This window comes from Gopherus evgoodei, chromosome 7 (assembly GCF_007399415.2).
Source record: "Gopherus evgoodei ecotype Sinaloan lineage chromosome 7, rGopEvg1_v1.p, whole genome shotgun sequence".
NCBI lineage: Eukaryota > Metazoa > Chordata > Testudines > Testudinidae > Gopherus > Gopherus evgoodei.
The window spans coordinates 13,926,785-13,945,203 of record NC_044328.1 but is presented as its reverse complement, the minus strand read 5'-3'; the positions used below and the strand labels follow the sequence as shown (position 1 = coordinate 13,945,203).

Sequence of the window (18,419 nt, the reverse complement as noted above, 5' to 3'; positions counted from 1 at the left end):
TGACAGTTTTACAATTACTGTAGGTATTTAGTTTAAACTAATGATGTCCCAAAAGAAAACTAGCAATATAAAGATCAGTAGCAGAGAATCTAACTGCTGGGACATTTCTTACAATTCAGCTAATACAAACAAATTCCAAACTCTAACATTTATTGTTTCCAGTTTCATTTCAAGTTTCAGCTTCAATTTTAAATACCTGCGAAATTTACATTAACAGTATTAATACAAGTGCTACTTGTATTTATCACCTAAAATACTCTCCTTGAAATGTTCTTGAGTTTTAAACCCTTTTAAAGCATACCAAGGCTGCCATCTAGTGCTTTACAGTTACTTCTATTTCAGTCGCTTCAGTAATTTATTTCTGCAAAAAAAAGTGGGTCCTGAACCAAGTTTTTATCACATTATATATAAACATATATAACAACAAATTTTCCAGGTGTGTGTCTATGTACACACACACGCGTGCGCGTGCAGATAAATAGAAGTATACTTACACATGCACATAGGATGGTTAAAAGCTTTGTTTTACTTTCTTACTGGTAGATATTACGGTTTTCAGCAGATATTGCCTATGTTTACATTTCTTTACTAGCATTACAACCTTTCTAATAAGTACAGTTGTGAGATCTAATTACAGGAACTGAATAAGATAAATCCTACAATTTTCTGGAGAAACAATGGTCTGGATTCTTTTCTGGGTGCAGCAGCAGGCAGCAGGGAGCTAGTTGTAGCTCCCGAATTCTCAGGTCAGGTCTATGCTCCAACATAGTTTACTGCAGCTCCAGCAACTGGTAAAGCTCCCAGCATGCCATTAACTAACTGAGAATAGCTAGAGTACAGCAGCCTTTCACCTAAATCTCCCATTTGCCTATGGCACATTCCCTTCATGAGCTGGCTATGCCAGCTGAGGATTCCCTGAAGAATTTTTAGCTAGAAGATTCTCTGCCCTTATGAGCTGCTTGAGCAGGGCAAAGGGCCTCAATCATTGGAGAAAATCTGGGACTGTCTACAATGAGTTCTTTCAATGGATTTAGCTTTTGAGGAGCCTCCAAGAACAAATATGGGCACAGTTCCTCTAAAAGGAGAGATCCTGTTTAAAGAATTCTCAAATATTGCCTTGAGCTGTGCTGCCATCAGATCACATAGGCTACACAAAGTCAGGCCTGCTCAATACGTGGATCATAGATCTTAATTGCAAAAGAACATAGCACTAGTGAATTACTAAATGGAACTCTTTCCACTACGTCAGTATGGAACCAGTGTTTCAACATGGTATACAGGGATACTGTGCAGTTGGAAGTGACACCTTTTAAATGGCACATAAAACAGACTCCAACCTCTTTTGGTTATAAGTTCTCACTGTTTTCTCAAAAACATGTGCCTAGTTTCTGGTGTCTTGAACAAATGCTAGTTTAGGTAATTACATTCTCCCTATACTCTGAAATGCCTACATCCCTTCACAATTATATACTGTTGGGGTGCACTGCTAAATATCTGCATTTCACTTGAGAGATGGCCGTCATTCACAGGCGTCCTTGTTCACCTAGCTTATGAATTCGTTCAGGATCAAATGGTGCTGTGATAATGTAAATGCAAGTTATTTCAGAAATGTCACCCTTCATTAATCCTAAATACTACAACTTCAATCTTAGGAACAATAATGATCTCAGGATAGTAAGCTTAGCACTAATTCTAGCCAGAAAACGAGAATTCTATATACAAGATTTCTAAAGTGCCCCCAAAGACATTTTGTTTAGTTTTTACTCTGAAGTTCCACACATGAAACTTCATTTACTAGAAAGTCGTATTTCCTCTTACCAGTTACATAAGTAGTAAGATGAGTTTTCATTAAATGAGATATGAACAATGAACATGTGTGTTTTTCCTTATAGCAAATAAATTGCTCATAGATTGTTTAAACACTTACTTTAAAATATTTGAATAGCATCAGTAGATCAACTAGCCACTTCCCCCTTGCAGAGCAAAGTATAGGAATCCTGAGGGCTACTGCACTCCAAGGCTGTAGTAAAAGCCACATGAGGCTGCTCAGCCAGAGGCAGGATTTTTCCCTCCTTCCCTTGTCCCCTGCAAAGATTGCCAGAGTTGATCTCAAGTCTTTTTACTGAATGCACTTTCCATGCCTCCTTCCCCACCTGCAGAGAAGGAAAAAAAGCCTTCCTCTTTGTAAATTGCTGACATACTAAGGGAACTGCTTCCTATTATCCTTCCTGTATGCATACCAAGAAAATAGGAGATAATTTTGTAAGCTATAAAGTTTTGTTGCCAAGAGTTGGGAATGACATTACACACAGGTGTCAAAACCATCAATTAATTATGCAAGTTCATCCCCTAAAAGTGACAGTAAAATCTTTAATAGCTCACCTAATTATCACATATTTTGTTTCTGCCACATTTTTTTTAAAAAAAAACTATTAGGGAAACATTTAATAACATTTAAAAAAATGTATTTGTACTCATTTTCCACCACTTGTAAATTTGGGTTGCCTTAGTTATGAGTCTTCGGGGGCTCACTAACTCTGCTTTCCTGACATCCTATTTTCTCTCCGCATGTCTAATATGTCTCACTGGAATTAACAGTTAAGAGTTGCAACAAGCCAGCACTGCAAGCATTTTGTGATTGCACTGGCTCTTGAGGCTTCTCCAGACCTACCTACCTTCTTTCTTTGTGCACCTACAGTTACAGGAGCTCTTCTGATGTTGTGAATGATGTTTCACCAGGACTGCCCCCCTGTAATTCCCCATCCCCATGTTTCCAGACTAATTACAGGAGTGTTTGTAGATACAGTAAAGAAAATTTCACATTTGAGTCAGTGCTCTTATTAGTTGACAGAATAGTAGTAAATAACCACTATCAATGGTTTTGAGAGCACAGTGGACAAATGTTAAGATCATTTTTAAAACCTTTGCCCCAATTCACACACAGAGTATAAACTGTCCAAAAATAAAGTACCAATACAACATGCTTGCTGGTTTATAATAAGGACCATTGTTTGAGTAAACAGCATTCTAGTAAGAAATTGCATACCAACATACTAGCTGGATACTTTACAAGCACAAGCCTGAGCTGACTGCTTTACCAACAATTGGCAAAGCCATGGGTTTGGAATCTCTTCCCAGATTAAGCCTCTTGCTTTGTATGTTTAAGCGTCCTTTCTAAACTGCATTAGTTGCTATGGAAACAAGGCTATCAGTGGTATGGATGGACTTGGAACTTTTCACAAATGACATTTTATGTAATGATTTGGGATGGATAGGCAGATTAGATAGGTTGAGAGAGAGAGAGAGAGAGAGAGAGAGAGAGAGAGATACTGATTGACCATGGGAATGGAGATACAATGAGGTCTGGACATTCACTCATCTTTTAACTTCAGCTTTTTGTTCATAGAATCATAGAATATTAGGGTTGGAAGAGACCTCAGAAGGTCATCTAGTCCAACCCCTGCTCTTCCTGTTTTTTTTTTTAAAAAGGGTTGGACATGTGTGGTTAACCCAACACCTACTTATATATTCAGAGGCAGGGCTTCTTGTGGAGAGAGGGGAAAGATGCTCAAGCAATAAGTCTTCTCTTTTCAGAAAGCAAGGGAGCCTTCAGCCACTACCAGTGTTATGTCTTCTTCATAAGTGACCCACTCTTCCCAACCTCAGTCCATACTTGAATCTCAATCATTTTCAAGGCAAGCAGGTGGGTGGCTTCTCTCCTGCTCCATTTCAGTTTGATTCAGAACTCTTCATGAGGTCCTGCTGCTCTCATGACTATCAAATTTGAAGGTGGTTCTGGTTTATACCAGAGAGCTCCATGGTGTTTGTAAAATCCCAAGTCTCACAATGGGTAGTTTGTGGGGATTGAACCTTGACCTCTGAATGTAAAAGCAAGAACATATACTGCTAAAGTGTGGTTTAATACACTGAAGGCAGTAATGGATTCATAAAACCTGTTACGTGATCCAATGACCAACATTGGATTAAACTGGGTTACATATGCATTATCCCTTCTTGCCTCTATTGCTATAAAACATTAGTATCCTATTGGAATAGGGAGGAGGAGGACCTTGCTCATTCCAATATTTTATAATTATGTGATGCTGTCCTCTGTGCTGCACTAAAAACCAAAAATGTTGCTAAATATGAAAGCAAAGAGATCTCCACAACCCCACAGAAAACTATGACTCTTCCCCTGCCCAAACACCGCACTGTTGTGCCTGATAATTTAAAAAAAAAAACAGAGACCAGAGGCATGAGCTGTCTGTAAGACCACTATTTACAGGTAGCATGACTTCCAGTTTGCCCTCGGGCCTCCCCTGCCTGCCTTCTCTTCCCAATATGGTTGCTGATTCCCTCGACTGCTCTTAATTCTTTTGCACCTCTCTCATATCACATCAGAAAGTTCTCTCTGCCAACCCCCAGCCCTTGCTCACCACAACATCCACTTCCTCCCGCCCTCCTGCTGCAGAGCGTCTCCGGCACAAATCAGGGTGGACTGATTTTAATAAAAGCGATTTAAATCACTGATTTTAATCAGGATTTACATCAGCAAGCAGGAAACCTTGAATTAAATAATCAATATTAATCTTGTTTTATGTTTGTACTACTTAATTATTTTCCTAAAGAAAGATGGATTGTCATAGATTGGTAACCATTAAAACATGTTGATTAGCAGGTAAAGAGAGTCTTTACACTAAATTTGGTGCTTCTTTTTACTAACCAGAAGGATACACCATATCTATTCACATTTATTTAAGCTTAATATATAGCTTAATTTACATTTATTCAGATTCTTTTAATTTTTACTACAAAAATGGTTAATGAAGCATTTATTATTTTACTAGAAGATTAATGTTTTACTTGTAATTTCTCTCAAGCTTTATTTGGATGAAAATTAAAATTCAATTCAAAATGCACAGGCTCTCATAGTCTCACTTCTGGATTACTCCAATATCCTTTATTCTGCAAATGCAATTTTATCCTGCTCATATCCATTCAGAATGCTGCTGCAAATGATCTTCCAGCCCACTGCTTTGATCATGTCACTCCTCTCTTTGTAACTCCCCTTCTCTACTCTATAAATCATAACCTATTTGTCTTCATACAGTATTGAGATATTGACTCCCACCTCTGCTCAACCCATAATCTCAGCCTCCATCATCCACTTGTTAAATTTTCCTACAAACACCTTTGCGCTTTCTCCCATGCTGCCCCTCGTGCTTGGGGGGTACTTCCTGTAAACACCCGCAAAGCCCTTTCACTGTTCTACTTCAAACCTCTCCTTAAAACTCCATTGCTGTGATGCCTACAAAAACTTGAAAACTGTCAGACTACTGGTGTGATAAGATCACTACTTGATCAATGCTGTCTCATTGTTTCCTTGTACTTTCCTATTGGTCTGTCTGAATCAATCTGTAGTCTCTTATCTGATGCTTAAATTATAAATTCTTTGGGGAAGGGCTGCATTTTTGTTCCATGTTTGTACAATGCCTAGCACCATAGGGTCCTTTTCCATTAATGGGGTTCCCAGAGGCTACAACAATACACATAAAAACAATAAAAGTGAATAGAAGAAGTTAAGAAACAAAAGGCACTGGGTATATACGTGTCTCTCTTAGGATGTGCCTACATTGCAACTGGAAGTGTGCTTCCCAGCATGGTTAGACAGACACACCCTAATCCTGCTCAAACTAGCGTGCTAATAACAATGTAGCCAGGGATGGCATGGGCAGTGGCTCAGGCTAACTGTCTGAGTATGTATCCAGGGTGTCCAGGAGGGATTGTACTCAGATGGCTACCCAGTCTGCCACCCATTCTATCCCCATATACATGCCATTTTTAGCATGTTAGCTTAGGCAGAGCTAGTGTAATTCTTTCTACCCACACTGGGAAATATGCCCTTAGACTGCTCTATGTTCTTATGTGGCTGGCACAGGAAAGACTTTAGTCTGTGGTGAGGTGAGAGGGCGAATGTAGAAAGAAAGGTATGAAGATATGACTTCTGACTGCTCTGAACCCAGTAACATATGCCACTGTGGCCGAGCCCCAGGGAAAGAAAGAATGCTCTTCAAATTCAGCTAGAGAGAAGACAATCAGCTATGACCTCCTAAGGTATGTCTACACAAAAATTAAACACCAGCAGCTGGCCCAGATCAGCTGACTGGTTTAGTCTGCAGAAGAGAAGAATGAGGGGGGATTTGATAGTTGCTGTCCACTACCTGAAAGGGGGTTCCAAAGAGGATGGATCTAGACTATTCTCAGTGGTACTTCATGACAGAACAAGGAATAACGGTATCAAGTTGAAGTGGGAAGGTTTAGGTTGGATATTAGGAAAAACTTTTTCACTAGGAGGGTGGTGAAGCACTGGAATGGGTTACCTAGGGAGGTGGTAGAATCTCCTTCCTTAGAGGTTTTTAAGGTCAGGCTTGACAAAGTCCTGGCTGAGGTGATTTAGTTGGGAATTGGTCCTGCTTTGAGCAGGGGGTTGGACTAGATGACCTCCTGAGGTCCCTTCCAACCCTGATATTCTATGATTCTATGACTAGAGTTTGCAGGGCTTGGACTGCGGGGCTGTAAGACTGCTGTGTAGACGTTCAGGCCTGGGCTAGAGCCCAAGCTCTGGGACCCCACAAAGTGTGAGGGTCCCAGAGCTCGAGCTTCAGGTGAGCCCAAACATCTACACAGCAATTTTTAGCCCCACAACCTGAGCACCACGAGCCTCAGTCAGCTAACCCAAGCCAGCCATAGCCATACTGCTAGTCTTTTATTCCAGTGTAGATGTACTCCTAGAATGGACGATAGGATGACATGATGTTCTCTGGAGTGGACGTGAAGAACCATTAGGCCCTAGGGAAAAAATCTGTATAGAGAGATAAAGGGAGAGCTAGTATGACTGGGTGAGTGGAGTGACTGGATGGATAAGAAATTATTTTGGCTAAAAATGAAAAAAATTGATCTGTGAACCACAAAGCGAATAAAATCGAAACCTGCGATATAATTGGTTTTCTTTTATAAAGATTGATTTTTCAAAATATAATACAATTGGGATATACTTTCAGAGAAGCCTTAAACTGGTCTCTGCTTGAGCACACACATTTTTTGAGCAGCAACACACCACCGATAGATTCTAATATCTATGTAGGTAGGCAATACCATTTACATCCATTAAACCCATTTCTTTTGTACATGTAAATCATGCACACACAGGTGTCAGAACTGATCAGCTGCATACACAAGTGTTAGTGTTCCAAACGTAGTACTGCAGGTGTTACGCTCAAAGTTCTGCACTTGTACCACATTTTGCTAAACTGTGCCCTTAAAATTTAGGCTAGAAGTAAGAAATATCAAGAAGTTTATGTAGGAGGGTACAGTCTCCTTTCAAACCATCAAAGCGTCAAAGAGCTGACATTCTACACACTACACAACAAACTCTATTTACCAATTGTTGTAAATTTAAAATCTTAGTTTTGTTAAAAATTTGATTTAGCTATCAATGAAAGCTCATTTTAGAGCATTCAATCTGAATGCAATCCATGTTAAAGCCATAAAAATGGCACCTATCCCACCGATTTTTACCATTCTGTCTAAAACCATCTCTTGCTACTGGTTCATTTGCACCCACGAGCACTGATTCTGAAAGCAGTATTTCAGTTGCTTATGTATGAAGAACTAATCCAGCCATTTGGATGCTTTCTTTACTGATATACGTCATGTGGTCGAGTTACCAAAGGACAAAAGAACAATAAATGCATCATGACAAAATGTTGTATTTACAGCCTGTGTACATGCATAGCTCAGCTGCACAACCATCTCTTGCCTACTCTCTGAATTCATTTATATGCACCAAATCAGCCTGCAGTTATTCACTAAAATGTTGGCTTATAACACAATAGTTTAGGGATATGTAGACTTCCTACCAGAAGTACAAAGCCACAGTCCTGAACTGAATGTATAATACATATACCAGAGTATTTACATTGTGTCGAATTGAAGTCTAAATAAAATAGCACATTTTAAATTTACAGAACTTGCTCTTTTGTACAGAGCTAGTCTTTCTTATGATATATCAAATACCTAATTTGGTAATGAGAGATGCCAGTATTCGTGATGTTCTTGGAAACATCTCATATACTTAAAAAAATCTGATGAAACTTACATCTCTTCAAACATTTTAAGCATTTTCTTAATTATCAAATCTCTTGTATGTTTAAACAAAGTTTTTTTCCTTCACAGCTTGCCATTTCTCCTTTTTCAATCACGCAGTGAAGTCACAACAAAGCAATTATGAAATCACAATCATTTACACAGCAACGACAGCTTGTGCTCCTCATAAAAATCTAGATACTGAAAAGACCTAATGCATCATCTAGCGCAGCTCCCTGCCTATGAAGGATTGGATTGCTCCCCAATTCTACATTTATTAGAATACTGTTCAATTAATTTTAAATATCACAAGTGATGAGGCTGCCAGCACTTCTCTTGGGAGACTGTTCTACATCCTAGTACAGTAGATTATATTGCCAGGATTATTTTTTCTGCTGTTCAAGCTAAATTTTCAATATTAAAATTTCATCTAATTACTTATACCATGCTGAATAATTATTATTCTTCCTTAATGTAACATCCTTCAAATAACTGTAAATTGAGCTTTGACACTTGGTGGTAAAGGGCAGGTTTGACACTGGCTGGTAAATAGCTAGAACTGATATGTCCAAGCTGCATTTCTTCAGTGCTGGTTAGATTATTGCATGTTTGTAGGAGGAATGTAAGACTCCTTCTCTGAATGAAATTATGACTATTTTGGTCAGGTGTGGCAACAGTTGTTCATGATGCTGTTTCACAAGCCAAGAAAGGCATCCAATATCCTGTACCAAACTAATCAATTCCTGATGGCTAGATTGAGGGACAGATGGAGACAGATGACATTTTACTCATTTATATTTTTTAAAAGCAATTATATATGTATATAAAACTAACCATAGATGGTAAGTTTTGTTTTGCTTGATGTGACTTTTATGCAAACGAATGATGTAATTTCTGTATAACCATTAACTGAAAGTTATGGTTAACACACCATGCCCTGAGCAGTGGCAGACACAGGTCAGGGAATTGTACAAAACGTGGCAGCTCCGGCTGGAGGTCTGAGGGTATCCGGGGTGGTACTTGGGTAAGTGCCCCCTGAGGCTCTTGGTATGGCTGGGTAGGAAGTATGGGGGCTCTTGGAGTTTAGGTGGCTCATAGGGAATAGAGGGTGCTGGGACTGTTGGAGACCAGAGGCCACTGGGAAGGAGTAGGGAATTTAGGGGGGGAAATTGTTTTCAGGAAGATTGAGAGATCTGGGGTTCCTTGGGTTACAGAGTACAAGGGGGCAGTGGGTGCTGGAACTCCTAGGAGGCAAGGACTCATAGGAAGCTACTGAGCCCGCCTGGGGGTGGGAGGGCTAAAAGGTGCTAAACATGCTGAGGCTGCTGGCTGACAGGGGGCTGTTCAAGCAGCTGGGGTTGGGTTGCTGGGGTGTTGCACTGATGGGAGTCAGATGTGGCTGACCATAGGGGGAAGAGGAAGGGAACATGAGGCCACGATGGGACCCCTCATCTTGCACTGCTACAACTGTACTATCTTCCAGTCACTAAGGCTATCTACAGGCTGCTCATTTTTTGCCCTAATCTATCATGGGGAGCAGGGAGAAGCAGAATCTGGCTCCCTGTTCAGCAAGTACCACAGTCACCTCTGATGAATAAAAGACACAAGTGCAGCAAATGCCTGCTGCTTTCCTGCCCTCAGTTGGATCATGAGATGCCAGCTGAGTCATGACAAAAGCATGACAGGGATGCCGGATGCGTTATACTTGGCAGCCCTGCATATTTGATTATATCCATATGCTTCCAGCCTGTGTATGTTCCTTATCTTCTTAGGTCTCTATTCTGCAACATGCTGTGCCAATGTAGCATTCAAGGACTTCAGTGGGCGTCAGCGAGGATGCTGCAGAGTGCCCATGAACTGCAAGATCTGGGTCTTAAGCTGTAGGCTTCTGGGGGAAGGGAGCATGTTTTAATAGAGTTTGTAATGCACAAGATCAACAGGCCTCCAATCCTGAGAAAGACTTCTAGGCAATACTGTTGTGTAAATACTGAAAACAGCAACGGCAAATAAACTATATGCCACTAATGTTTACAGGATCAGCCCCTTTGGACAAGCATTACATTACATTAAGGGCTCAATCCTGCAACGTGCTGAGAACCCCTGTGAGGTTCTGAGTATATTCAATTTCTATTACATTTAAAGAAAATTGAGGGTCACTAAATACTTTATAGGAGTGCTCAGCATCATACAGGATCAAGGCATGAGGCCTCAGTTCAAGAAAATATCCCTATTTGGGATAGCAGTTACACACATGCTTAAAGATAAAGTTAAGCATATACAGCAACTCTTCACTTAACATAGTAGTTATTTTCCTGAAAAAAGTGAAACAATATTAAGCGAATCCAATTTCCTCATAAGAATGAATGTAAACGGGGGGCGGGGTTGGTTCCAGGGAAATTTATTTTTGCCATACAGTACAGTACAGTACTCTAGTTGGGAGATGCCCTCGCCTTACTCCACAGAGGCACAGCCCGCTGGCACTGGAGACAATGAGGCAGGCAAGGAGGCTGACGGTGCCGTAGGCTAGGAGAAGCACATTGCGCAGCAGCAGCTTCCCCTACTCCACAAGTACCAGGGGTGGTGGGCTCAAGCCTCGGTCTGCCCACTCTACTCTCTCCCCCAAGACCCCACCCTTAACCCGCCTCTTCTTCCCCCTCCCTCCTTTACTCCGCATGCAACATCCTCACTCCTTCCCCCTCCCTCCCCCGCCTGTGGCAATCAGCTGGTTTGCGGCGTGCGGCGGGGGGGAGAGGGGAAGCCTGCGCACCGAGTTCGCGCTCCTCGCCCTTCCCTCTTGAACGCTGCAAGCCAGCTAATTGCCGCAGGCAGGAGATGGGGGGAGGAGAGGGGAGGCACTGATCTGCGGGGTCTGCTGGCAGGCGGGAGTTGCTGGGGGGGGGTTGTAGGGGAGCTGATGGAGGGCTGCCAGCTGTGCACAAAGCAGGCAGCCAAACAACGTTATAGTGAAGCATTGCACAACTTTAAATGGAGCATGTTCTGTAATTGAGCAGGGACGCAAGATCGAAACAACATTAAGCGAGAGGATGTTAAGTGGGGAGTTACTGTACACAGGTGCAGTTCTGAAGAGGGATGAATATAAGTATATGTTTAAGTGATTTACTGTCGAAGTCCTATTATACTACTAGTGCTTTTCACTTCCATCCATTAACTTTGGAATACTATCAATAAAGCAATCAAGTTTGCATGGAAGGTTTATTCCTTAAGACCAAGCTGCTTATTGCTCTTGGATTTCTGTTTAGTGTTGTTCCCCCTCAATATTTATTTCACTTTTGGACAATAATCATTCTTTTGCTTTAACAAACAGGAATAATATCTCATCACAGCAGGAGCAAGCAAAAGGAGAAGATATATTCTGAAGGAGAAAGCTATTATACAGACACATGAATCTTAAAGAGTAGCAAATGGAACATATAAAAATACCGGCCTGTAGCACAGCGCACGCTCACCCCTGCGGCACCTCCTGCTGGTCGTCCTCGGGAATTAGCTCTTTGACCCAGGAGTGCCCTCTGCAGGCCGGTGATCTGCGTGCCGGTGGCCCCCATATCCCTCCCAGGACCCCAGTGCCCTTATCCCAGGGTTGTGCCTCCTGCAGTACCCCACAGTCTTACTGAGTTTCCCCACCCCAGGGGAACCCCCACTCCCTACCCCACGTCGCCTCAGTTGTGGCTACTGCCAGTCTCTGTTTAGCCCCTGCATCCTCGGGCAGACTGCAGTATATCAGCCAATCACCACAGGCAACAAGGGGTTTGGACTGGCTGCCTTTACCCACCCTCTCCGGCTGCCCCTCTGCAAGCCCAATACCTAGGAGGCCTAGAACTAGGCCGTGCAGCCTGGGGAGTTGCTGGCCTAGGGCTTCCCAGCTCCTAAGGCCTTTCCCCAGATCTGCCTCCCTCTAGGTCCCCTGGATGAGTTCCCCAGCAGCCAGGCCTGTCTCCCTCTCAAGTCAGAAAGAGACTCCTTCCTCTGGCTTCCCTGGCCTTCTTATAAGGCCCCATGGCTCAGTTTGGGACATGGCCTCAGCTGCAGCCACTTCCCCCAATTAGCCAGGGTTTTACTTTGGCCAGCCCCAGCCCTCTGCAGGGCTTTTCTAACCCCTCCAGGGCCGGAGCGGGTGCTCACCCTGCTACACGGCCGCATACATGTCTTCTTAAAAAATAAAGTGATCTCTTATTCCAAAATGCCATTCTGGTAAAGTGATATTTTAAAATATTTATCTAATATACTTGGACTATCTTTCTCTCTCTCTGTCTGCATATGTTTGTGTGTGTGTATATATATATATATATAATGTTTTAAATGGATGACTCAGCTGATTATCTACTAACTACAAATTGTTATGGAAATCTTAGGTAAATTAATCACAAATTAATAGGAACATATTTAGTTTTTCAACTATAATGTATTACCCATTAGCTGTAAGAAACAAAGCATCTATTTCATTTAAGTTCTTGCAGGTTCCTTATCATCACCAGATTAGATAATGTTGAAAGTGTTTACAACTAACAGATTTTAAAATATTAAAGTTGTTAAAAGACTTATCAATCCAAAACCACAAGATCTTTAAATATTTTAAAATCTGACAGAAGACAAATAGCTCTAGTGAGTTAAAAGTGAAAGGCTATCTTGGATATAGCGCAATTTGTCTCAGACGATCAAGAAGATTTATAGACCCAAGCTGATATAGGATAGTAAGGAATAAAGTCTTTCTTGGAGGTGTCTGAGGTATACAAATCTTATTACTGTCATTTATTTTCCATCTCTTAAATTTAACTGCATTTATTTTGAAAGAACAAAATAAATTTTTATGTGCCTATCCAAAATATATGCATAAAGAAAAAACCCTCTGTATAGTGCTTTTCTAACTGTACAAACCTTTCCAATGCTCTTTATCTTGCTTTGCCTTTAGATAGTTAATAAAATAACTGATACAAAAATTTAACCCTTCAAAAATATTTTTTAAATAAGAACAATTTTTGCTGTGTAAATATCGAATTTTTGCAGTTGCTTTCATTTGATCAAGAACACCGAAAGGGACAGTTTTACTCTGCATTTTCATTTGTAGATCTATTACATGAAAACTGCAACCTCTACTAACAGTACCTCAGAAACCAGGTATTTGAGAATTAACTTTAACTGAGAGATCTTACACTTGAACTTTAGCTTTTCTGTGAGAAACATGACTTTCTTTAATAACTGGCAACATAAGTAAACAGTTTTCAGACCTAATGATCTGCCCAAAAGACAGTACAGTCAGAAGTATGTTCAGCTGCTGTCAATCACAGAATCATAGGATTGGAAGGAACCTCAATAGGTCAACTTGTCCAGTCCCCTGCACTCATGGCAGGACTAAGTATTATCTAGACCATCCCTGACAGGAGATTGTTTTACCTGCTCTTGAAAATCTCCAGTGATGGAGATTCCATAACCTCCCGAGGCAATTTATTCCAGTACTTAACCAGCTTGACAATTAGGAATTTTTTCCTAATATCCAACCTAAACTGCCTTTGCAACAGTTTAAGCCCATTGCTTCTTGTCCTATCCTCAGAGATTAACAAGAACATTTTTTCTCCCTCCTCCTTGTAACAACCTTTTTATGTACTTGAAAACTGTTATCATGTCCCTTCTCAGTCTTCTCTTCTCTAAACTAAACAAACCCAATTTTTTCAGTATTCCCACATAGGTTATGTTTTCTAGACCTTTAATCATTTTTGTTGCTCTTCTCTTGACTTTCTCCAATTTGTCCACATCTTTCCTGAAATGTGGCACCCAGAACTGGACACAACACACCAGTTGAGGCCTAATCAGCATGGAATGGAGCGGAAAAAATACTGCTTGTGTCTTGCTTACAAAACTCCTGCTAATACATCCCAGAATTATGTTTGCTTTTGCGATAGTGATACACTGTTCACTCACATTTAGCTTGTGGTCCACTATGACCGCCAGATCCCATTCCGCGGTACTCCATCCCAGGTAGTCATTTTCAATTTTGTAAGCGTGTAACTGATTGTTCCTTCCTAAGTGGAAGTGCATTTGCCCTGACTGAATTTCATCCTATTAATTCAGATGATTTCTCCAGTTTATCTAGATCATTTTGAATTTTAATGTTCGCCTCTAAAGAACTTGCAATTACTCCCAGCTTGGTATCATCCACAAACTTTATAAGTGTACTCTCTATGCCATTATCTAAATCACTGACAAACGTATTGAACTAAACTGGACCCAGCACTGATCCCTGCGGTTGGTGCCCTGGCCTTTCCAATTCTGTCTTTCCACTTTTTGTAGGACTCTTTTTTGAGTTTCAGATAACTGAAGATCTCTTTGTTAATCCAGGGTGGTCTCTTGCCATACTTTCTATCTTTCCTATGCAGTGGGAGTTTGCTCTTGTGCCCTTAATAATGTCTCTTTGAAAAACTGCCAACTGTCTTGAACAGTTTTCCCCCTTAGACTTGCTTCCTATGGGATCTTACCTACCAACTCCCTGAGTTTGCTAAGTCTGCCTTCTTGAAATTTCTTACAGTTATTGTGCTGTTTTCCCTCCTCCCATTCATTAGAAAAATCAACTCTACTATTTCATGATCCCTTTCACCTAAGCTGTCTGTATACTTTCAAATTCTTAACCAGTTCCTCCCTATTTGTCTAAATCAAATCTAGAACAGCTTCTCCCAGTGCTTTAGTGCTTTATAGTAGCTTTCTCCTCCTTCTGAAATTAAAAATGGTCTCCAATAATTCCAACACCATGTCTATATTACAGTGTGTCTTATTTCTTGTTTAAATAAACAAACAACATTTATTTATAAGGTGGCCTATGACTAAAAAGTTCTGCAGTAAAAGTTTCATGTATAGCCTCCAATTTCTAAAACACAAAATATGGTCTAAAATTAAAAGAAACCTTAGAAATACAGCCACTTCTCTTATGTCATATTCTCAGATGCAGATCTAAGTTGCATGTGTGGGCGGGGGAAAATAATAAAAACTTGGGGCCAGATTCTGTTTGATGATATGCAGGTATACGCAGAAGTCTTGAGAGAGGAAACATGCCATCTTCCCACGCTTGCATCTCTTTATTATAATTTGATATTGATATTGTGATAGCACCTAGAAACCTCAACCAGGACATTCCCACACAGGGTAAAAGAGCAAAAAGGCATTCCTTGAAAATTGGAAGTCATATCCTAGCCAGAAAGATAGAAAGGAGCATAAACCCTGGCAAGTCAGTTATGAAAAGTATAATTAGGAAAGTCAAAATTAATTTGAAGAACAAAACCCAGCAATTTTTAAAAATATATCAGAAGCAAAACATCTTCCAAACAATCAGTGGGGCCACTGGACAATCAGGTTGCTATACGAGCATTCAAGGAAGACAAGACTATTGTGGAGAAGCTAAATTAATTCTTTGCATCAGTTTTCACTGCAGAGGATATGAGGAAGATTCCCACACCTGAGTCACTTTTAATCTTGGAAATACTAAATTTGGTATGTAAACTATCACTTACATCATCCTCTACTGGTTGGAAGATAGCTAATGTAAGGCCAATTTTTTTAAAAGGCCGTAGAGGCCATTCTGGCAATTATAGGCCAGTAAGCCTAACTTCAGTACCAGACAAATTGGTTGAAATTATAGTAAAAACAGAATTATCAGACACACAGATGAACATGTTATGCTGGGGAAGAGTCAACATGACTTTTGTAAAGAGAAATCATGTCTCACCAATTTATTCAAATATTTTGAGGGTGTCAACAAGCATGTGGACAAAGGTGATCCAGTTAGAGTGTACTTGGACTATCAAAAAAGCTTTTGACAAGGACCCACACCAAAGGCTCTTCAACAAAGTAAGCAGGGCAGGAATAAATGGTCAGTTTTCACAATGGAAAGTGCTAAGTAGCAAGGTCTCCCAAGGATCTGTACTGGGACCTGTGCTGCTCAATATATTCATAAATGATCTGGAAAAGGAGGTGAACAGTGAGGTAGCAAAAAATCTAGGAAGTCTAAAGCTGAATGTGAAGAGTTACAATGGAATTTCACAAAACTAGGTGACCAGGCAATAAACTGGCAGATGAATTCAGTGTAGACAACCGCAAAGTAATGCATATTGGAAACAATTCCAATTATACATATAAAATGACACGGTTTAAATTAGCTGTTACCACTTAAGAAACATCTTGGTATCCTTGTGGAAAGTTCTCTAAAAACATTTGCTCAATGTGCAGCGGCAGTCAAAAAAAGCTAAGTGAATGTTAGGAATCATGAGGAAAGGGATCAATAATAAGAGAAAATACAATAATGTCTATATAAATACATTGTATGCTCAAACTTGGAGTACTGCATGCAGTTCTGGTTTTCTCATCTCAAAAATGATATATTAAAATTGGAAAAAGTACAGAGAGAAGGGCAACAAAAATTATTCAGAGTATGAAAGAGCTTATATAAAATGAGAGATTAAAAAGACTGGGGCTCTTCAGCTTGGAAAAGAGATGACCAAGGGGTAATATGATACAGGTCTATAAAATCAAAAAAGTGTGGAGAAAGTGAATAGGTAGTGTTATTTACCCCTTTACATAACACAAGAACCAGAGGACACTATGAAATTAATAGGCAGCAGGTTTAAAACAAACACAAGGATATACTTCTACACATAATGCACAGTCCACCTGTGGAACTCATTGCCAGAGGATGTTGTGAAGGTCAAGAGTATAACTGGGTTCAAAAAAGGAATTAGATAAGTTCATGGAGGATAGGTCCATTAATAGCTATTAGCCAGGATGGTCAGGGATGCAAACCCAAGCTCTGGGTGTCCCTAAATCTCTGAGTGGACGGATCACTTGATATTTGTCCTGTTCTGTTCATGCCCTTTGAAGTACCTTGCACTGGCCACTATCAGAAGACAGGATTGTGGGCTAGATGGACCATTGGTCTGACCCAGTACAGCCATTCTTATGGTTTTACGTATTGCCCGCAGGGGATCTTGCTATAGTACTATCCCTCTCCACATCCCTACCATGAATTGTGGTTTAAAAGCCACAATATAGCCATACTCCCTCTTTGGGCTGACAGAGATCTTGAATGTTGATCTAGAGTGTATGATGCAAGAGTTCAGCTGTTCATTCAGGCCTTTGCCTGAGGGAGCAGGTTTCAATGTGTTCAGTTTCAGCTGCAGTTTTGAGGGGACTTGCCTAGTTTTTGGTGTTTTAAATAAATTCACAAGTACCTAGAGAGGCCTAAATGGGCATTTTCTTTATACATCAAAAAATTAATATCCACCAAGCATTCTGTCTAATTTGTTTTATGGTGGAAATGAACCCACTATATTATGTGTATACCGTGCTTAATTTGTGAGATTAGAGAAAAAGAAACATTTAAGTACTCACAGTAACATGTTCCCCTGAGTGGATTTCCGAGGTACCTGTTTTCAGAGTCACAGCTGCAGAAATAAAAATGAACTGAATTACTATTAAACACATTTTATAATTTTTTTAATACAACATTAGAGTGAACATTCCCCCCTCAAAATATAAGGGGCAGTTTTAACTTATTAGAGGTGGGGATGAGTAAATGTTTAAGACATTTGATATAAAATAGATCCAAACAAATGCAACAGTGCTGTCTTTAGCTATGTATTAAATTCACAGGTAATTTGAGATCTGGAATATATATCTTGAGAAGTTAAGATGAGAGTTCAAAACCTTCAAAATTGTTACTTCGTTCATTTTGTTTTGTGTATTTCCTCAGAAAACATGTTCTACAGCAGTAATATACTATACAACTATTCTCTGTTAACACGCATAGTTTCAACCAAATAGTTTAAAAAACAAAAACAATAAACCAATTTTTAAATAATCTGTTTTAAAACAACACTAGCAGAGGCAAAATAAAGAAAATGCTATGGTGCCTTTCAAAATTCATATCTGCTATATCTGCTCTAAACGACAGCTATTATCATTTCCTCTTCATGTTCTCCATAACTCACTTCTTAGCATGGCGGCAATGGGGGAGGGGGAGTGGCCACTTTTGGTGTGGTTACACACACTGTAGGGATGTAGGATACAAATAATAAATGAGATTATTCAAAAACCGTTTATGAATATTCTTTGTCATAACTTTTATGTTTATTCTACTGCTAACGTATAACCAACATCTACTCACAGGTATGCAGTCACAATTCAAATACATCTTGAGAAACAGACTTTTCTAGAAAAATACAGAACCCAAAGAACTATGCTATGGCTTTAGGTTACAGCCCAGAGGAAGCGGTGGA

The 18,419-nt window shown here is 40.1% G+C and overlaps 1 protein-coding gene across 4 annotated transcripts in view; it reads right to left on the bottom strand.

The window, feature by feature from the left end:
• The window catches only part of ATRNL1 (attractin like 1), a 1,022,247-nt gene that overhangs the window by 558,466 nt on the left and 445,362 nt on the right, over window positions 1–18,419 (bottom strand). For all 4 annotated transcript variants that reach the window (XR_004001240.1, XM_030569367.1, XM_030569368.1 and 1 more), the window contains exon 21: window positions 17,533–17,585. Coding sequence is in view for 3 of the 4 variants with exons in the window: in XM_030569367.1 (XP_030425227.1) it covers window positions 17,533–17,585 (53 nt within the window). In the remaining variant the exon portion in view is untranslated. The remainder of the gene's footprint in view (window positions 1–17,532; window positions 17,586–18,419) is intronic.